At 43.1% G+C, this 14,809-nt stretch overlaps 1 protein-coding gene across 1 annotated transcript in view; it reads right to left on the bottom strand.

Annotated features, from left to right (window-relative positions):
- Window positions 1–14,809, bottom strand: part of LOC306706002 (double-stranded RNA-specific editase B2-like) — a gene marked incomplete at both ends in the record, with an annotated part of 40,523 nt that overhangs the window by 6,931 nt on the left and 18,783 nt on the right. Inside the window, 2 exons of the mRNA XM_079172916.1 lie at window positions 776–1,701; window positions 2,647–2,733. Coding sequence (XP_079029042.1) covers window positions 776–1,701; window positions 2,647–2,733 — 1,013 coding nt within the window. The remainder of the gene's footprint in view (window positions 1–775; window positions 1,702–2,646; window positions 2,734–14,809) is intronic.

Genomic DNA, 14,809 nt, shown 5'->3' on the forward strand with positions numbered 1-14,809 from the left:
CTTCTTGTATTCATAAAGCACGACAGCAAAAGGACAATTTTCCGAGACTCAGAGACATAATGAAGTTGTTTAGATGCCACAGACGATGCATTCAGGACGCCATCCAGCTCTCAGGCCTTGAGGACATGATGGCCGCGCTGATGTGTGGGCACACTCCATTTGGTAGCACACGGCGCACTTCAGACCCATTTATTCAGACCATTTAGAAGACTGGCTCAAGAACTCAAGAGATGAAGGGAGACTTCAGTGTCACCACTGATGTTTCCAAGTGAGGGAAATCTGTCTTTAACAAATGAAGGGCATTCCCTGAAGTACCAAGTCTGTCTCCTCTCTCTATACTAAATGCTAACCAGAGATTTGTCTTCAAATACTTCTGTAGAACTGTTTATTTTGTTGTCTAAATGTTTATCTACACCACGTATCCTGTTAAAAGTCACCCTGTTATGGAGGCTGTTCCATTATGAATTATACAAGAAGCAACATGAAACATGGACGTCACAGATTTTCTTGCTGTGAAGCCCCGAACAATCTTCTCCCCTGTTATACTTTATTTATTTAGATTTTTTTTCAATACGATTTTCATATATAGCTACTTCCAAATTTACAATTCATGACACAAGAGAATCCATAATAGAAATTCCAAAACAAAAACAAAAAAAGCCTGACAACAACAAAAAAAAGGAGGAAGAAAGAGGAGCAATAAGTTTGTCTATACATATAAAACATCTTTAAATCTAAATACTGTGAGGTGGCAAAAGCAGACTGAGTTACTCACCTGAGGTAGCTGATGCTGGAGACCGGAGACTTTCCTTGCTGGTCCCAGACTTATGTCGTAAAGAGACTGAAGGGCGGCCGCGGCTGCCTGGGCCTTGGCCAATCTTTTACTGTGACCACACCCTTCAAACACCCTCCCCTCCACCCGAACCACCATAACGAAACTCCTCACTGGCCTGCCGTGAACCCTCTCCGTCAGGCACATGTACCTGAGTCCCGGTCGCAGCTCGTTGAGCAGCGCCACCGGGCTGAGTTGCTCTAAAAGTGAGGTGCTGAGGGCTCGTCTTTTTGGATGACTTGAGGAGAAGTCCAGTGTGAGTCGGACAAGTCGCCTGTGGTTGTACACGCTGGAAAACAACTCTTCCTTCGGTGTGTTGCAGTGCAGGAGATCGCAGCTCTCGCGCAGCTCAAACTCTCTGAGGAAGGCGTCGGGGATGTCCAGTTGGTCCGCTGTAAAATCTGCAGGAGTGCTGGCGAAGCTCCCCATGGTGGCGTGAGCCTGGGAGGCGTTCGGGAACTGGATGAACGACCGGAGGGCCAGTTCTGCAGCCCTCATCTTGGCCTGTTTTTTCGTTGGTCCTCGGCCCTCGAAGTGGAAGCCGTTTACCTCGACGCCTACAGAGAACACCGGAGCATGCAGAGGGCCCGTCTTTGACAGGATCTCATACCGCAGACCGGGCCGCAACTCGTTCAGCTGCACCAGCGCGTTCTTCCGAGCGACCGTCCAGGCTGCTCTCTTGCAGGTCGAGTGGCTTTGGTAGAGCAGCCGGTCTTTTCCATCCGCCAGCGGCCGCTTCCTCTTCAGAGCTCTCGGCCCGTGTTTGGGGAAAGTCGTGCAGAACGCCGATGGATGATTCTTTCGTAGCAGGTCACAGTCCACCTGGCTTATATCATCCCGGTTCTCTTTCACCTCCAAACTGCTTGTACCTGTTGGCAGATCGAAATCAAGAAGGGAAACGTGACATGAAGGAAAAAACAAAATCGAACAAAAGTCAGCAGATCACCAAAGTAATTGGGAATCATCATGTGGAAACCATGAATGTTTGCACAAAATGTCATAGCAATCCATGTATTGCTGTTAAGGTATTTCAGTCTGGACCGACGATCTGACAGACCCACCTAAAGCCACATTGCTAGCTATAATGGTATGTCTGTTACAGTCTCTTCCCCGCCCTGATTACCTGTCTCATGAGCCCTGAAGCCACCAGACCTGCTCACCTGTTCCCACTTCCCACTTCCCCATTGTCCAGCTACTTACATCTACCGGCCCAGTTCCTTTCTTCTCTGTCGGTTTGTCTTCCTTTCTGTTTTGCCTTCTGGTCCAGTTTGCCCATGTCCATGCCTTCTGTTTTGTTGGACTACAGCTCGTAAGCTTCTTGATTAAATCATGGTGTTGAGGTGTTATGGTTGCGGTTTTGTTGGCTAAAGCTAACGTCCGTGACAGTTTTCCTAAAACTAACTATGGGGGTTTGATACCAAACCGAACTGTCATTTTTAACGTCCCGAAAAAAACGGACCATTCGTGTACCTGTACGGGAAACAAATAGACTGCATTTCGGGACTATTAACTGCCATGATACTGAGTTGTTATTACATTTGGGTCCATCTCCTGTGGCCCGCTCTCCAGACTGTAAAAAATGTCAGTATTTGCAACAGTATGTGGGCGTTTTGTTAAGCAGCCAAATAAATTGATTACCACTCGGGGTTAAGTTTCATAGAGTAAACTTGAAAAGATGAAATGTAGTAAATATAATAAACAATGATAATTTAAACATAATCCAGGGTTTGTGTTGGTTATTATCTGTCTGTGGTAGCTGGACATGAAAATATGGCAGTAAAAAATATTGAAGTACAGGGAGGAAAAAGATTTACTTGAATTGTCTGCATCCTCAGCTGATGATGCTCCAGTATCCCAGTGTCTTATGGGACTGATTAGAGTTGATAACATGTCGCCTCGTTCTGAAAAACAGCACCATAAACGTATGAAATCATTGTGCATTTTCTCCACAATATGACAGATGCAGTATTTCACTACCGTTTACTTATATATGAAAACAACTCATCTCTGACTTTTTTTTGTTTGCGAAATGATCCCAATTACAGTCATGATTCTGAACACTTTTACTGCATAGTTTTATATTCAGTCCCAACCATAAAAGTAATGAAATGGACGGAGGTGAACACGTTTATGGCGATAGCGCAAACGTAATGTGTGAGGCAGGGACGGCCATAAGGGTCCCCACTTAAATGAACGGAGTGAAAGCAAACAGAAAGGAGCCAGCCGGGGTAATTGAAAGGTGTTGGTGGACTGAGGTTTTCAGACAGGAAGCATCGAGGGACTTGAAGCTTTGTCTTATTAACCCGGTCACACAGTTCTCGAATCGGGCACAAACGTTTTTCATTAGATTTGGTGAGTGGTTTGAAGGTGTCCTTGGTGTGATGGCTGTTTTTCAATTAGATATAGAAGAAAATATCCCACAATAATAACATCATGTTCTGAAAAGTGAAGCCAATGCTTCATGTGTTAAAGCTGTATTCTCTCTAGTGTCCACCAGGGGGCGACTCCTCTGGTTGTATAGAAGTCTATGAGAAAATGACTCTACTTCTCTCTTGATTTATTACCTCAGTAAACATTGTAAACATGAGTTTATGGTCTCAATCTCTAGTTTCAAGTCTTCTTCAATACAGCATGATGTTCATTTAGTAAATGATGGTCCATTTAGAGTCAAACAGACCATAAAGCAGGGGACGCTTTAGGGGCGGGGCTACACCGTGATTGACAGGTCTCTACCAGAGACGTATACGGCGTCTCTACGTCACTCCTCAGTCCAGATATGATCACTTTCATTCACTGGTTGCAACCAACAGGTGACATCATGACGACTACGTCCACTTCTTATTTAGAGACTATGTCATTTACCTTTTTATCATTTTTTACTTTATGGAGTGTTTGTATTGTGAAACATGGGCTGTATAAACTTTGTAATTTCCATTTCCATATTGATTTAGTTGCTTTGCGAGCATGCAGTATTAGTTTACTCCTCCCGTCTCTTAACAGGATTCCCCCTGATCCTTGAAATGTCATCCTAGATTTTCAGAAATATTTCCCCACAGGATTCTCTGTTTTTTTATTTAAGGATGGTTACTTCACTGTTTCTCTTTGTTATGGTGCTGGTGCTAATTGATTTAGGTCCGTCCATGTTTTCTAGAGGAGATGTACTGGGATGCATTTAGATTGTATTGTATCGGCAATTATTGACCTCCAACTTGCAATGGATTGCAGCATTATGTCCTGTCTACAAACTTACATCACAAAAAATTAGGGAATGTTGTACTTCACTGTGGTAACCAATTGTTAAAAACCTAAAAGTGTATTAAATAACAAATTAATTGAAATAAACAGCATTTTTCTGTTCTGAAACACCTCTTTAGTGCATGCAGACCTTTCCTCCTCCCTCTTAACATAATATCTCTTCCACATCTTTTGATTTGGGGATTTGGCTTCAGGATACACCAGCAGCTCCAACACTGTAATAGATCACCAGTAGATCCCTGTTGGCCCCCTGAACCAGTGACCCTATTTATCGCCAGGTTTAGATTTATCTGGTGCCAACATGAAACAGTTCTTGTTTAGCAATACGGCTGGGGCAGAATATACTCCACACACAGACATAAACAAAGAGAAATATGGGCTGCAATGGGAAATTATATTTGATATCTACTATTTATAATGAGCCGTTCTAAGACTCTTTAAAATGTTAAAGTACTGGTATACCAGTCACAATTGTTTCCAGATACAATCTGTAGCATTTTGGTATTCATTATTCATTTTATTTTACCTTTAAGCTCAAAGGCAAAATTCAAATTCAATATTACAAAATAGTAGATTTAACATAAACCTGTAAAATCTATAAATCAAATAAAAAATGAGTGTCGAGCTCATCAAATTCTAATTAATCCCACTGAAACTGTAAAACAGTGATATTGCTTTAAAAAAAACAAAACACTATTATATAGTTTTACTCCTGAAACATTCTTTATCAGATGCATGTTTTTTTTGGTGGGTAACTTTACTGCCCGTTTGGCCCATTTTTTATCCCCGGTGACTGGTGATACTGGAGGGCACTGCGATGCAAACTTAAAGTCATTACAATAATGAAGAGCGCACACTAAACTATTCGGCATTAACCTTGCACCTTGCAGTTATATTAGGCGTGTGATGCCATTAAGTGGTGGGTTGATATGAGCGAGAGCTGTGAGACGGGAAGTGAATGTAATGATGTGAGTCTGGAGCTTCAGAAGGCAGCGGCAGGTTGGAGGTTGGAGGTGTTTTTAATGACCTGCACCATCAGCTAATGGGGCCATTTATTTTGGGGTTGAAAAAGATAATAACCGTGTTTGTCTTTGCGTTACAGCGAATGAGCCCCTCATACCTTCCCACACTCTCCGTCACTTTCCCCCCCTCGCTCGTAAACACACTCTCTCATTCAAGGAGCACTCCATTAACTCACACCCATTTGTGAATTGCAGTGTTAGACGTAACACTTGATTTAAATAGAGGTTAACCAGGTTGCAACATGACAAATAATTTGCTTAATCTACCTTTTTTTTGCAGCAATTTAGATATGAAAAGGCAGCTGCTGTTGTGCAACACAGGTGATATGAAGGTCTTTGGTAAAAACTTTAACAAAATTGCACTTATATCAGTCAGTTTCTCATTTGCACCACTACAAATGGACAAACATTTTTACTTTTTGTTTTTGACTATTTTGAGTAACAAATGATAGTGAGTTGTGTATTTGACATTTCTTGCACTGAACAAACAATTCAACTATTAATTATGTACAGTTTTTTTAATTAATTATTTCCTAAAAGACAGTGGTTTAAACACGGTATTTCTATAAATGTGTGCAAAAAACTGCATAAGTAACGTTAGTGTAGTTAGATTTCAGGTCACAGTGCTTTGCATTATGGATTTTTACCCATAAAAGGTTTGAAAAAGTCAGGGTAAGAGCCCTCAAGCACTCACTGATTTCACTGTGGGACCTCCTGGAGCCCTAACAGGCTTAACTAGAGTGTAAGGCGAATATTTAGGGGCCAATCTAAAGCCGTGTTTCCACTGAATGGTACAGCTCTACTCAACTGCACTCGATTTTGGTACCACATCCTTTTCTCCATGCCGTGTTTCTGCTGCTGATAGTAACCCCATCAGTGTAGGCGGGATCCTCAACTGATTGCCATAGTTTGCATATAGCTTCATATTCCACAGTGCTTGTGTTTATCAAACCTCAGAAGGGAAGTTTCTCCATCCAGCCGCTTTTAATGAACCTTTTTTAATAGAATAATGAAATTAGGCATGGCAGGGGGGAAGCGAGAAGCACCCGCTCCCTGTCCGGTCTGTGTGTGTGTGTGTGGTTTGACAGCTGTGGATAATCTCATTTGCTAAATGTAATTAATGGCAAGCAGTTCCATTTACTTGTAATGTGGACTGTCTTTCCACAAGGGCAAAGAAATAAGGAAACTTTTTGGAATAATTTCTCAATCGACACCTTCACTATCAGTAATACTATCTGTATTAGTAGATCATTTCTCATTTAACTAGATTTCTTTGACCCTGTCTTATTACATTTTACTTTCCTGGTGTTTATTTGAGAAGACTTCTCCAGCTAAAATCTTGCTTTGAAATCTTAAAACTGTTTTCTCTTTAGGTAATTCCACTAAAAGCTATGTTTGCAAATTATGAACTTACTTTTGGAAACAGGAAATTTCCCACAGCAAAATTTGGATTACCTACCCTTCCCAAAAGATCCACTAAATGGTCACTGTTGGCTCTTCCATTGAATCCAGATAAAATCTTAATGTTAATAGAAGGTGACCGGGTCATTCCCATGCAGATGCAATTGGACTTGAAATCAGTGTTTAAATCCTGCTCAAAATGTTCAAAGTCTACAAGTTTTTAAAATGTAATATAATGAGCCAAGTTGCCTGTGCTTCCAACCTGATAGAATTTTCTAAATGACTTTGACTTTCAGGATGAAAGGGCCGATCACACCGTAACGCGTCGCCGGCAAAAAGTGGTTAAGACAAGTTTGGAAAGCTGTGATGGCCGAGTGGTTAAGGCGTTGGACTTGAAATCCAATGGGGTTTCCCCGCGCAGGTTCGAACCCTGCTCACAGCGTATCAGGGCAGGACTGCATTTTCAAGGTCTACCAGTTGGTAAAAGTTTAATTCAATTAGCCAAGTTGTCTGTGCTTCCAACTTGACCAAATTTTATAGTGGCGACTTGACTTTCAGGATTTGGGACTGATCATACCAAATCGCGACCTGACCCCAAAAAGTGGTTTGACGGGATCAACAGCTGTGATGGCCGAGAGGTTAAGGCGTTGGATTCGAAATCCAATGGGAGTTTCCCGCGTAGGTTCGAACCCTACTCACAGAGTCTTTAGGAACTTACAAAGTTATACTCTGACTGTTTGGTACAGTGGTTGCTTCACTGTTGGCTCTTCCATAGAATCCAGATAAAGTCTTAATGTTACTGGAAGGTGACCGGGTCATTCCCATGCAATTGGTCTTGAAATCAATGTTTAAATCCTCCTCAAAATGTTCAAAGTCTACAATTTTTTAAAATGTAATATAATGAGCCAAGTTGCCTGTGCTTCCAACCTGATAGAATTTTCTAAGTGACTTTGACTTTCAGGATCAAAGGGCCGATCACACCGTAACGCATCGCAAGAAACGCGTCGCCGGCAAAAAGTGGTTAAGCCAAGTTTGGAAAGCTGTGATGGCCGAGTGGTTAAGGCGTTGGACTTGAAATCCAATGGGGTTTCCCCGCGCAGGTTCGAACCCTGCTCACAGCGTATCAGGGCAGGACTGCATTTTCAAGGTCTACCAGTTGGTAAAAGTTTAATTCAATTAGCCAAGTTGTCTGTGCTTCCAACTTGACCAAATTTTATAGTGGCGACTTGACTTTCAGGATTTGGGACCGATCATACCAAATCGCGACCTGACCCCAAAAAGTGGTTTGACGGGATCAACAGCTGTGATGGCCGAGAGATTAAGGCGTTGGATTCGAAATCCAATGGGAGTTTCCCGCGTAGGTTCGAACCCTACTCACAGCGTCTTTAGGAACTTACAAAGTTATACTCTGACTGTTTGGTACAGTGGTTGCTTCACTGTTGGCTCTTCCATTGAATCCAGATAAAGTCTTAATGTTACTGGAAGGTGACCGGGTCATTCCCATGCAATTGGTCTTGAAATCAATGTTTAAATCCTCCTCAAAATGTTCAAAGTCTACAATTTTTTAAAATGTAATATAATGAGCCAAGTTGCCTGTGCTTCCAACCTGATAGAATTTTCTAAGTGACTTTGACTTTCAGGATCAAAGGGCTGATCACACCGTAACGCATCGCAAGAAACGCGTCGCCGGCAAAAAGTGGTTAAGACAAGTTTGGAAAGCTGTGATGGCCGAGTGGTTAAGGCGTTGGACTTGAAATCCAATGGGGTTTCCCCGCGCAGGTTCGAACCCTGCTCACAGCGTATCAGGGCAGGACTGCATTTTCAAGGTCTACCAGTTGGTAAAAGTTTAATTCAATTAGCCAAGTTGTCTGTGCTTCCAACTTGACAGAATTTTATAGTGGCGACTTGACTTTCAGGATTTGGGACCGATCATACCAAAACGCGACATGACCCCAAAAAGTGGTTTGACAGGATCACCAGCTGTGATGGCCGAGAGGTTAAGGCGTTGGATTCGAAATCCAATGGGAGTTTCCCGCGTAGGTTCGAACCCTACTCACAGCGTCTTTAGGAACTTACAAAGTTATACTCTCACTGTTTGGTGCAGTGGTTGCTTCACTGTTGGCTCTTCCATTGAATCCAGATAAAGTGTTATTGTTACTGGAAGGTGACCGGGTCATTCCCATGCAATTGGTCTTGAAATCAATGTTTAAATCCTGCTCAAAATGTTCAAATCTACAAGTTTTTAAAATGTAATATAATGAGCCAAGTTGCCTGTGCTTCCAACCTGATAGAATTTTCTAAGTGACTTTGACTTTCAGGATCAAAGGGCTGATCACACCGTAACGCATCGCAAGAAACGCGTCGCCGGCAAAAAGTGGTTAAGACAAGTTTGGAAAGCTGTGATGGCCGAGTGGTTAAGGCGTTGGACTTGAAATCCAATGGGGTTTCCCCGCGCAGGTTCGAACCCTGCTCACAGCGTATCAGGGCAGGACTGCATTTTCAAGGTCTACCAGTTGGTAAAAGTTTAATTCAATTAGCCAAGTTGTCTGTGCTTCCAACTTGACAGAATTTTATAGTGGCGACTTGACTTTCAGGATTTGGGACCGATCATACCAAAACGCGACATGACCCCAAAAAGTGGTTTGACAGGATCACCAGCTGTGATGGCCGAGAGGTTAAGGCATTGGATTCGAAATCCAATGGGAGTTTCCCGCGTAGGTTCGAACCCTACTCACAGCGTCTTTAGGAACTTACAAAGTTATACTCTCACTGTTTGGTACAGTGGTTGCTTCACTGTTGGCTCTTCCATTGAATCCAGATAAAGTGTTATTGTTACTGGAAGGTGACCGGGTCATTCCCATGCAATTGGTCTTGAAATCAATGTTTAAATCCTGCTCAAAATGTTCAAATCTACAAGTTTTTAAAATGTAATATAATGAGCCAAGTTGCCTGTGCTTCCAACCTGATAGAATTTTCTAAGTGACTTTGACTTTCAGGATCAAAGGGCTGATCACACCGTAACGCATCGCAAGAAACGCGTCGCCGGCAAAAAGTGGTTAAGACAAGTTAGGAAAGCTGTGATGGCCGAGTGGTTAAGGCGTTGGACTTGAAATCCAATGGGGTTTCCCCACGCAGGTTCGAACCCTGCTCACAGCGTATCAGGGCAGGACTGCATTTTCAAGGTCTAGCAGTTGGTAAAAGTTTAATTCAATTAGCCAAGTTGTCTGTGCTTCCAACTTGACAGAATTTTATAGTGGCGACTTGACTTTCAGGATTTTTGACCGATCATACCAAAACGCGACCTGACCCCAAAAAGTGGTTTGACAGGATCACCAGCTGTGATGGCCGAGAGGTTAAGGCGTTGGATTCGAAATCCAATGGGAGTTTCCCGCGTAGGTTCCAACCCTACTCACAGCGTCTTTAGGAACTTACAAAGTTATACTCTGACTGTTTGGTACAGTGGTTGCTTCACTGTTGGCTCTTCCATTGAATCCAGATAAAGTGTTATTGTTACTGGAAGGTGACCGGGTCATTCCCATGCAATTGGTCTTGAAATCAATGTTTAAATCCTGCTCAAAATGTTCAAATCTACAAGTTTTTAAAATGTAATATAATGAGCCAAGTTGCCTGTGCTTCCAACCTGATAGAATTTTCTAAGTGACTTTGACTTTCAGGATGAAAGGGCCGATCACACCGTAACGCGTCGCCGGCAAAAAGTGGTTAAGACAAGTTTGGAAAGCTGTGATGGCCGAGTGGTTAAGGCGTTGGACTTGAAATCCAATGGGGTTTCCCCGCGCAGGTTCGAACCCTGCTCACAGCGTATCAGGGCAGGACTGCATTTTCAAGGTCTACCAGTTGGTAAAAGTTTAATTCAATTAGCCAAGTTGTCTGTGCTTCCAACTTGACAGAATTTTATAGTGGCGACTTGACTTTCAGGATTTGGGACCGATCATACCAAAACGCGACCTGACCCCAAAAAGTGGTTTGACAGGATCACCAGCTGTGATGGCTGAGAGGTTAAGGCGTTGGATTCGAAATCCAATGGGAGTTTCCCGCGTAGGTTCGAACCCTACTCACAGCGTCTTTAGGAACTTACAAAGTTATACTCTGACTGTTTGGTACAGTGGTTGCTTCACTGTTGGCTCTTCCATTGAATCCAGATAAAGTGTTATTGTTACTGGAAGGTGACCGGGTCATTCCCATGCAATTGGTCTTGAAATCAATGTTTAAATCCTGCTCAAAATGTTCAAATCTACAAGTTTTTAAAATGTAATATAATGAGCCAAGTTGCCTGTGCTTCCAACCTGATAGAATTTTCTAAGTGACTTTGACTTTCAGGATGAAAGGGCCGATCACACCGTAACGCGTCGCCGGCAAAAAGTGGTTAAGACAAGTTTGGAAAGCTGTGATGGCCGAGTGGTTAAGGCGTTGGACTTGAAATCCAATGGGGTTTCCCCGCGCAGGTTCGAACCCTGCTCACAGCGTATCAGGGCAGGACTGCATTTTCAAGGTCTACCAGTTGGTAAAAGTTTAATTCAATTAGCCAAGTTGTCTGTGCTTCCAACTTGACAGAATTTTATAGTGGCGACTTGACTTTCAGGATTTGGGACCGATCATACCAAAACGCGACCTGACCCCAAAAAGTGGTTTGACAGGATCACCAGCTGTGATGGCCGAGAGGTTAAGGCGTTGGATTCGAAATCCAATGGGAGTTTCCCGCGTAGGTTCGAACCCTACTCACAGCGTCTTTAGGAACTTACAAAGTTATACTCTGACTGTTTGGTACAGTGGTTGCTTCACTGTTGGCTCTTCCATTGAATCCAGATAAAGTGTTATTGTTACTGGAAGGTGACCGGGTCATTCCCATGCAATTGGTCTTGAAATCAATGTTTAAATCCTGCTCAAAATGTTCAAATCTACAAGTTTTTAAAATGTAATATAATGAGCCAAGTTGCCTGTGCTTCCAACCTGATAGAATTTTCTAAGTGACTTTGACTTTCAGGATCAAAGGGCCGATCACACCGTAACGCATCGCAAGAAACGCGTCGCCGGCAAAAAGTGGTTAAGACAAGTTTGGAAAGCTGTGATGGCCGAGTGGTTAAGGCGTTGGACTTGAAATCCAATGGGGTTTCCCCACGCAGGTTCGAACCCTGCTCACAGCGTATCAGGGCAGGACTGCATTTTCAAGGTCTACCAGTTGGTAAAAGTTTAATTCAATTAGCCAAGTTGTCTGTGCTTCCAACTTGACAGAATTTTATAGTGGCGACTTGACTTTCAGGATTTGGGACCGATCATACCAAAACGCGACCTGACCCCAAAAAGTGGTTTGACAGGATCACCAGCTGTGATGGCCGAGACGTTAAGGCGTTGGATTCGAAATCCAATGGGAGTTTCCCGCGTAGGTTCGAACCCTACTCACAGAGTCTTTAGGAACTTACAAAGTTATACTCTGACTGTTTGGTACAGTGGTTGCTTCACTGTTGGCTCTTCCATTGAATCCAGATAAAGTCTTAATGTTACTGGAAGGTGACCGGGTCATTCCCATGCAATTGGTCTTGAAATCAATGTTTAAATCCTGCTCAAAATGTTCAAATCTACAAGTTTTTAAAATGTAATATAATGAGCCAAGTTGCCTGTGCTTCCAACCTGATAGAATTTTCTAAGTGACTTTGACTTTCAGGATGAAAGGGCCGATCACACCGTAACGCGTCGCCGGCAAAAAGTGGTTAAGACAAGTTTGGAAAGCTGTGATGGCCGAGTGGTTAAGGCGTTGGACTTGAAATCCAATGGGGTTTCCCCGCGCAGGTTCGAACCCTGCTCACAGCGTATCAGGGCAGGACTGCATTTTCAAGGTCTACCAGTTGGTAAAAGTTTAATTCAATTAGCCAAGTTGTCTGTGCTTCCAACTTGACAGAATTTTATAGTGGCGACTTGACTTTCAGGATTTGGGACCGATCATACCAAAACGCGACCTGACCCCAAAAAGTGGTTTGACAGGATCACCAGCTGTGATGGCCGAGAGGTTAAGGCGTTGGATTCGAAATCCAATGGGAGTTTCCCGCGTAGGTTCGAACCCTACTCACAGCGTCTTTAGGAACTTACAAAGTTATGCTCTGACTGTTTGGTACAGTGGTTGCTTCACTGTTGGCTCTTCCATTGAATCCAGATAAAGTCTTAATGTTACTGGAAGGTGACCGGGTCATTCCCATGCAATTGGTCTTGAAATCAATGTTTAAATCCTGCTCAAAATGTTCAAATCTACAAGTTTTTAAAATGTAATATAATGAGCCAAGTTGCCTGTGCTTCCAACCTGATAGAATTTTCTAAGTGACTTTGACTTTCAGGATGAAAGGGCCGATCACAACGTACCGCGTCGCCGGCAAAAAGTGGTTAAGACAGGTTTGGAAAGCTGTGATGGCCGAGTGGTTAAGGCGTTGGACTTGAAATCCAATGGGGTTTCCCCGCGCAGGTTCGAACCCTGCTCACAGCGTATCAGGGCAGGACTGCATTTTCAAGGTCTACCAGTTGGTAAAAGTTTAATTCAATTAGCCAAGTTGTCTGTGCTTCCAACTTGACAGAATTTTATAGTGGCGACTTGACTTTCAGGATTTGGGACCGATCATACCAAAACGCGACCTGACCCCAAAAAGTGGTTTGACAGGATCACCAGCTGTGATGGCCGAGAGGTTAAGGCGTTGGATTCGAAATCCAATGGGAGTTTCCCGCGTAGGTTCGAACCCTACTCACAGCGTCTTTAGGAACTTACAAAGTTATACTCTGACTGTTTGGTACAGTGGTTGCTTCACTGTTGGCTCTTCCATTGAATCCAGATAAAGTGTTATTGTTACTGGAAGGTGACCGGGTCATTCCCATGCAATTGGTCTTGAAATCAATGTTTAAATCCTGCTCAAAATGTTCAAATCTACAAGTTTTTAAAATGTAATATAATGAGCCAAGTTGCCTGTGCTTCCAACCTGATAGAATTTTCTAAGTGACTTTGACTTTCAGGATGAAAGGGCCGATCACACCGTAACGCATCGCAAGAAACGCGTCGCCGGCAAAAAGTGGTTAAGACAAGTTTGGAAAGCTGTGATGGCCGAGTGGTTAAGGCGTTGGACTTGAAATCCAATGGGGTTTCCCCGCGCAGGTTCGAACCCTGCTCACAGCGTATCAGGGCAGGACTGCATTTTCAAGGTCTACCAGTTGGTAAAAGTTTAATTCAATTAGCCAAGTTGTCTGTGCTTCCAACTTGACAGAATTTTATAGTGGCGACTTGACTTTCAGGATTTGGGACCGATCATACCAAAACGCGACCTGACCCCAAAAAGTGGTTTGACAGGATCACCAGCTGTGATGGCCGAGAGGTTAAGGCGTTGGATTCGAAATCCAATGGGAGTTTCCCGCGTAGGTTCGAACCCTACTCACAGCGTCTTTAGGAACTTACAAAGTTATGCTCTGACTGTTTGGTACAGTGGTTGCTTCACTGTTGGCTCTTCCATTGAATCCAGATAAAGTCTTAATGTTACTGGAAGGTGACCGGGTCATTCCCATGCAATTGGTCTTGAAATCAATGTTTAAATCCTGCTCAAAATGTTCAAATCTACAAGTTTTTAAAATGTAATATAATGAGCCAAGTTGCCTGTGCTTCCAACCTGATAGAATTTTCTAAGTGACTTTGACTTTCAGGATGAAAGGGCCGATCACACCGTAACGCGTCGCCGGCAAAAAGTGGTTAAGACAAGTTTGGAAAGCTGTGATGGCCGAGTGGTTAAGGCGTTGGACTTGAAATCCAATGGGGTTTCCCCACGCAGGTTCGAACCCTGCTCACAGCGTATCAGGGCAGGACTGCATTTTCAAGGTCTACCAGTTGGTAAAAGTTTAATTCAATTAGCCAAGTTGTCTGTGCTTCCAACTTGACAGAATTTTATAGTGGCGACTTGACTTTCAGGATTTGGGACCGATCATACCAAAACGCGACCTGACCCCAAAAAGTGGTTTGACAGGATCACCAGCTGTGATGGCCGAGAGGTTAAGGCGTTGGATTCGAAATCCAATGGGAGTTTCCCGCGTAGGTTCGAACCCTACTCACAGCGTCTTTAGGAACTTACAAAGTTATACTCTGACTGTTTGGTACAGTGGTTGCTTCACTGTTGGCTCTTCCATTGAATCCAGATAAAGTGTTATTGTTACTGGAAGGTGACCGGGTCATTCCCATGCAATTGGTCTTGAAATCAATGTTTAAATCCTGCTCAAAATGTTCAAATCTACAAGTTTTTAAAATGTAATATAATGAGCCAAG

The sequence above is a fragment of the Pholis gunnellus genome (assembly GCF_910591455.1).
Source record: "Pholis gunnellus genome assembly, chromosome: 14".
Lineage (NCBI taxonomy): Eukaryota > Metazoa > Chordata > Actinopteri > Perciformes > Pholidae > Pholis > Pholis gunnellus.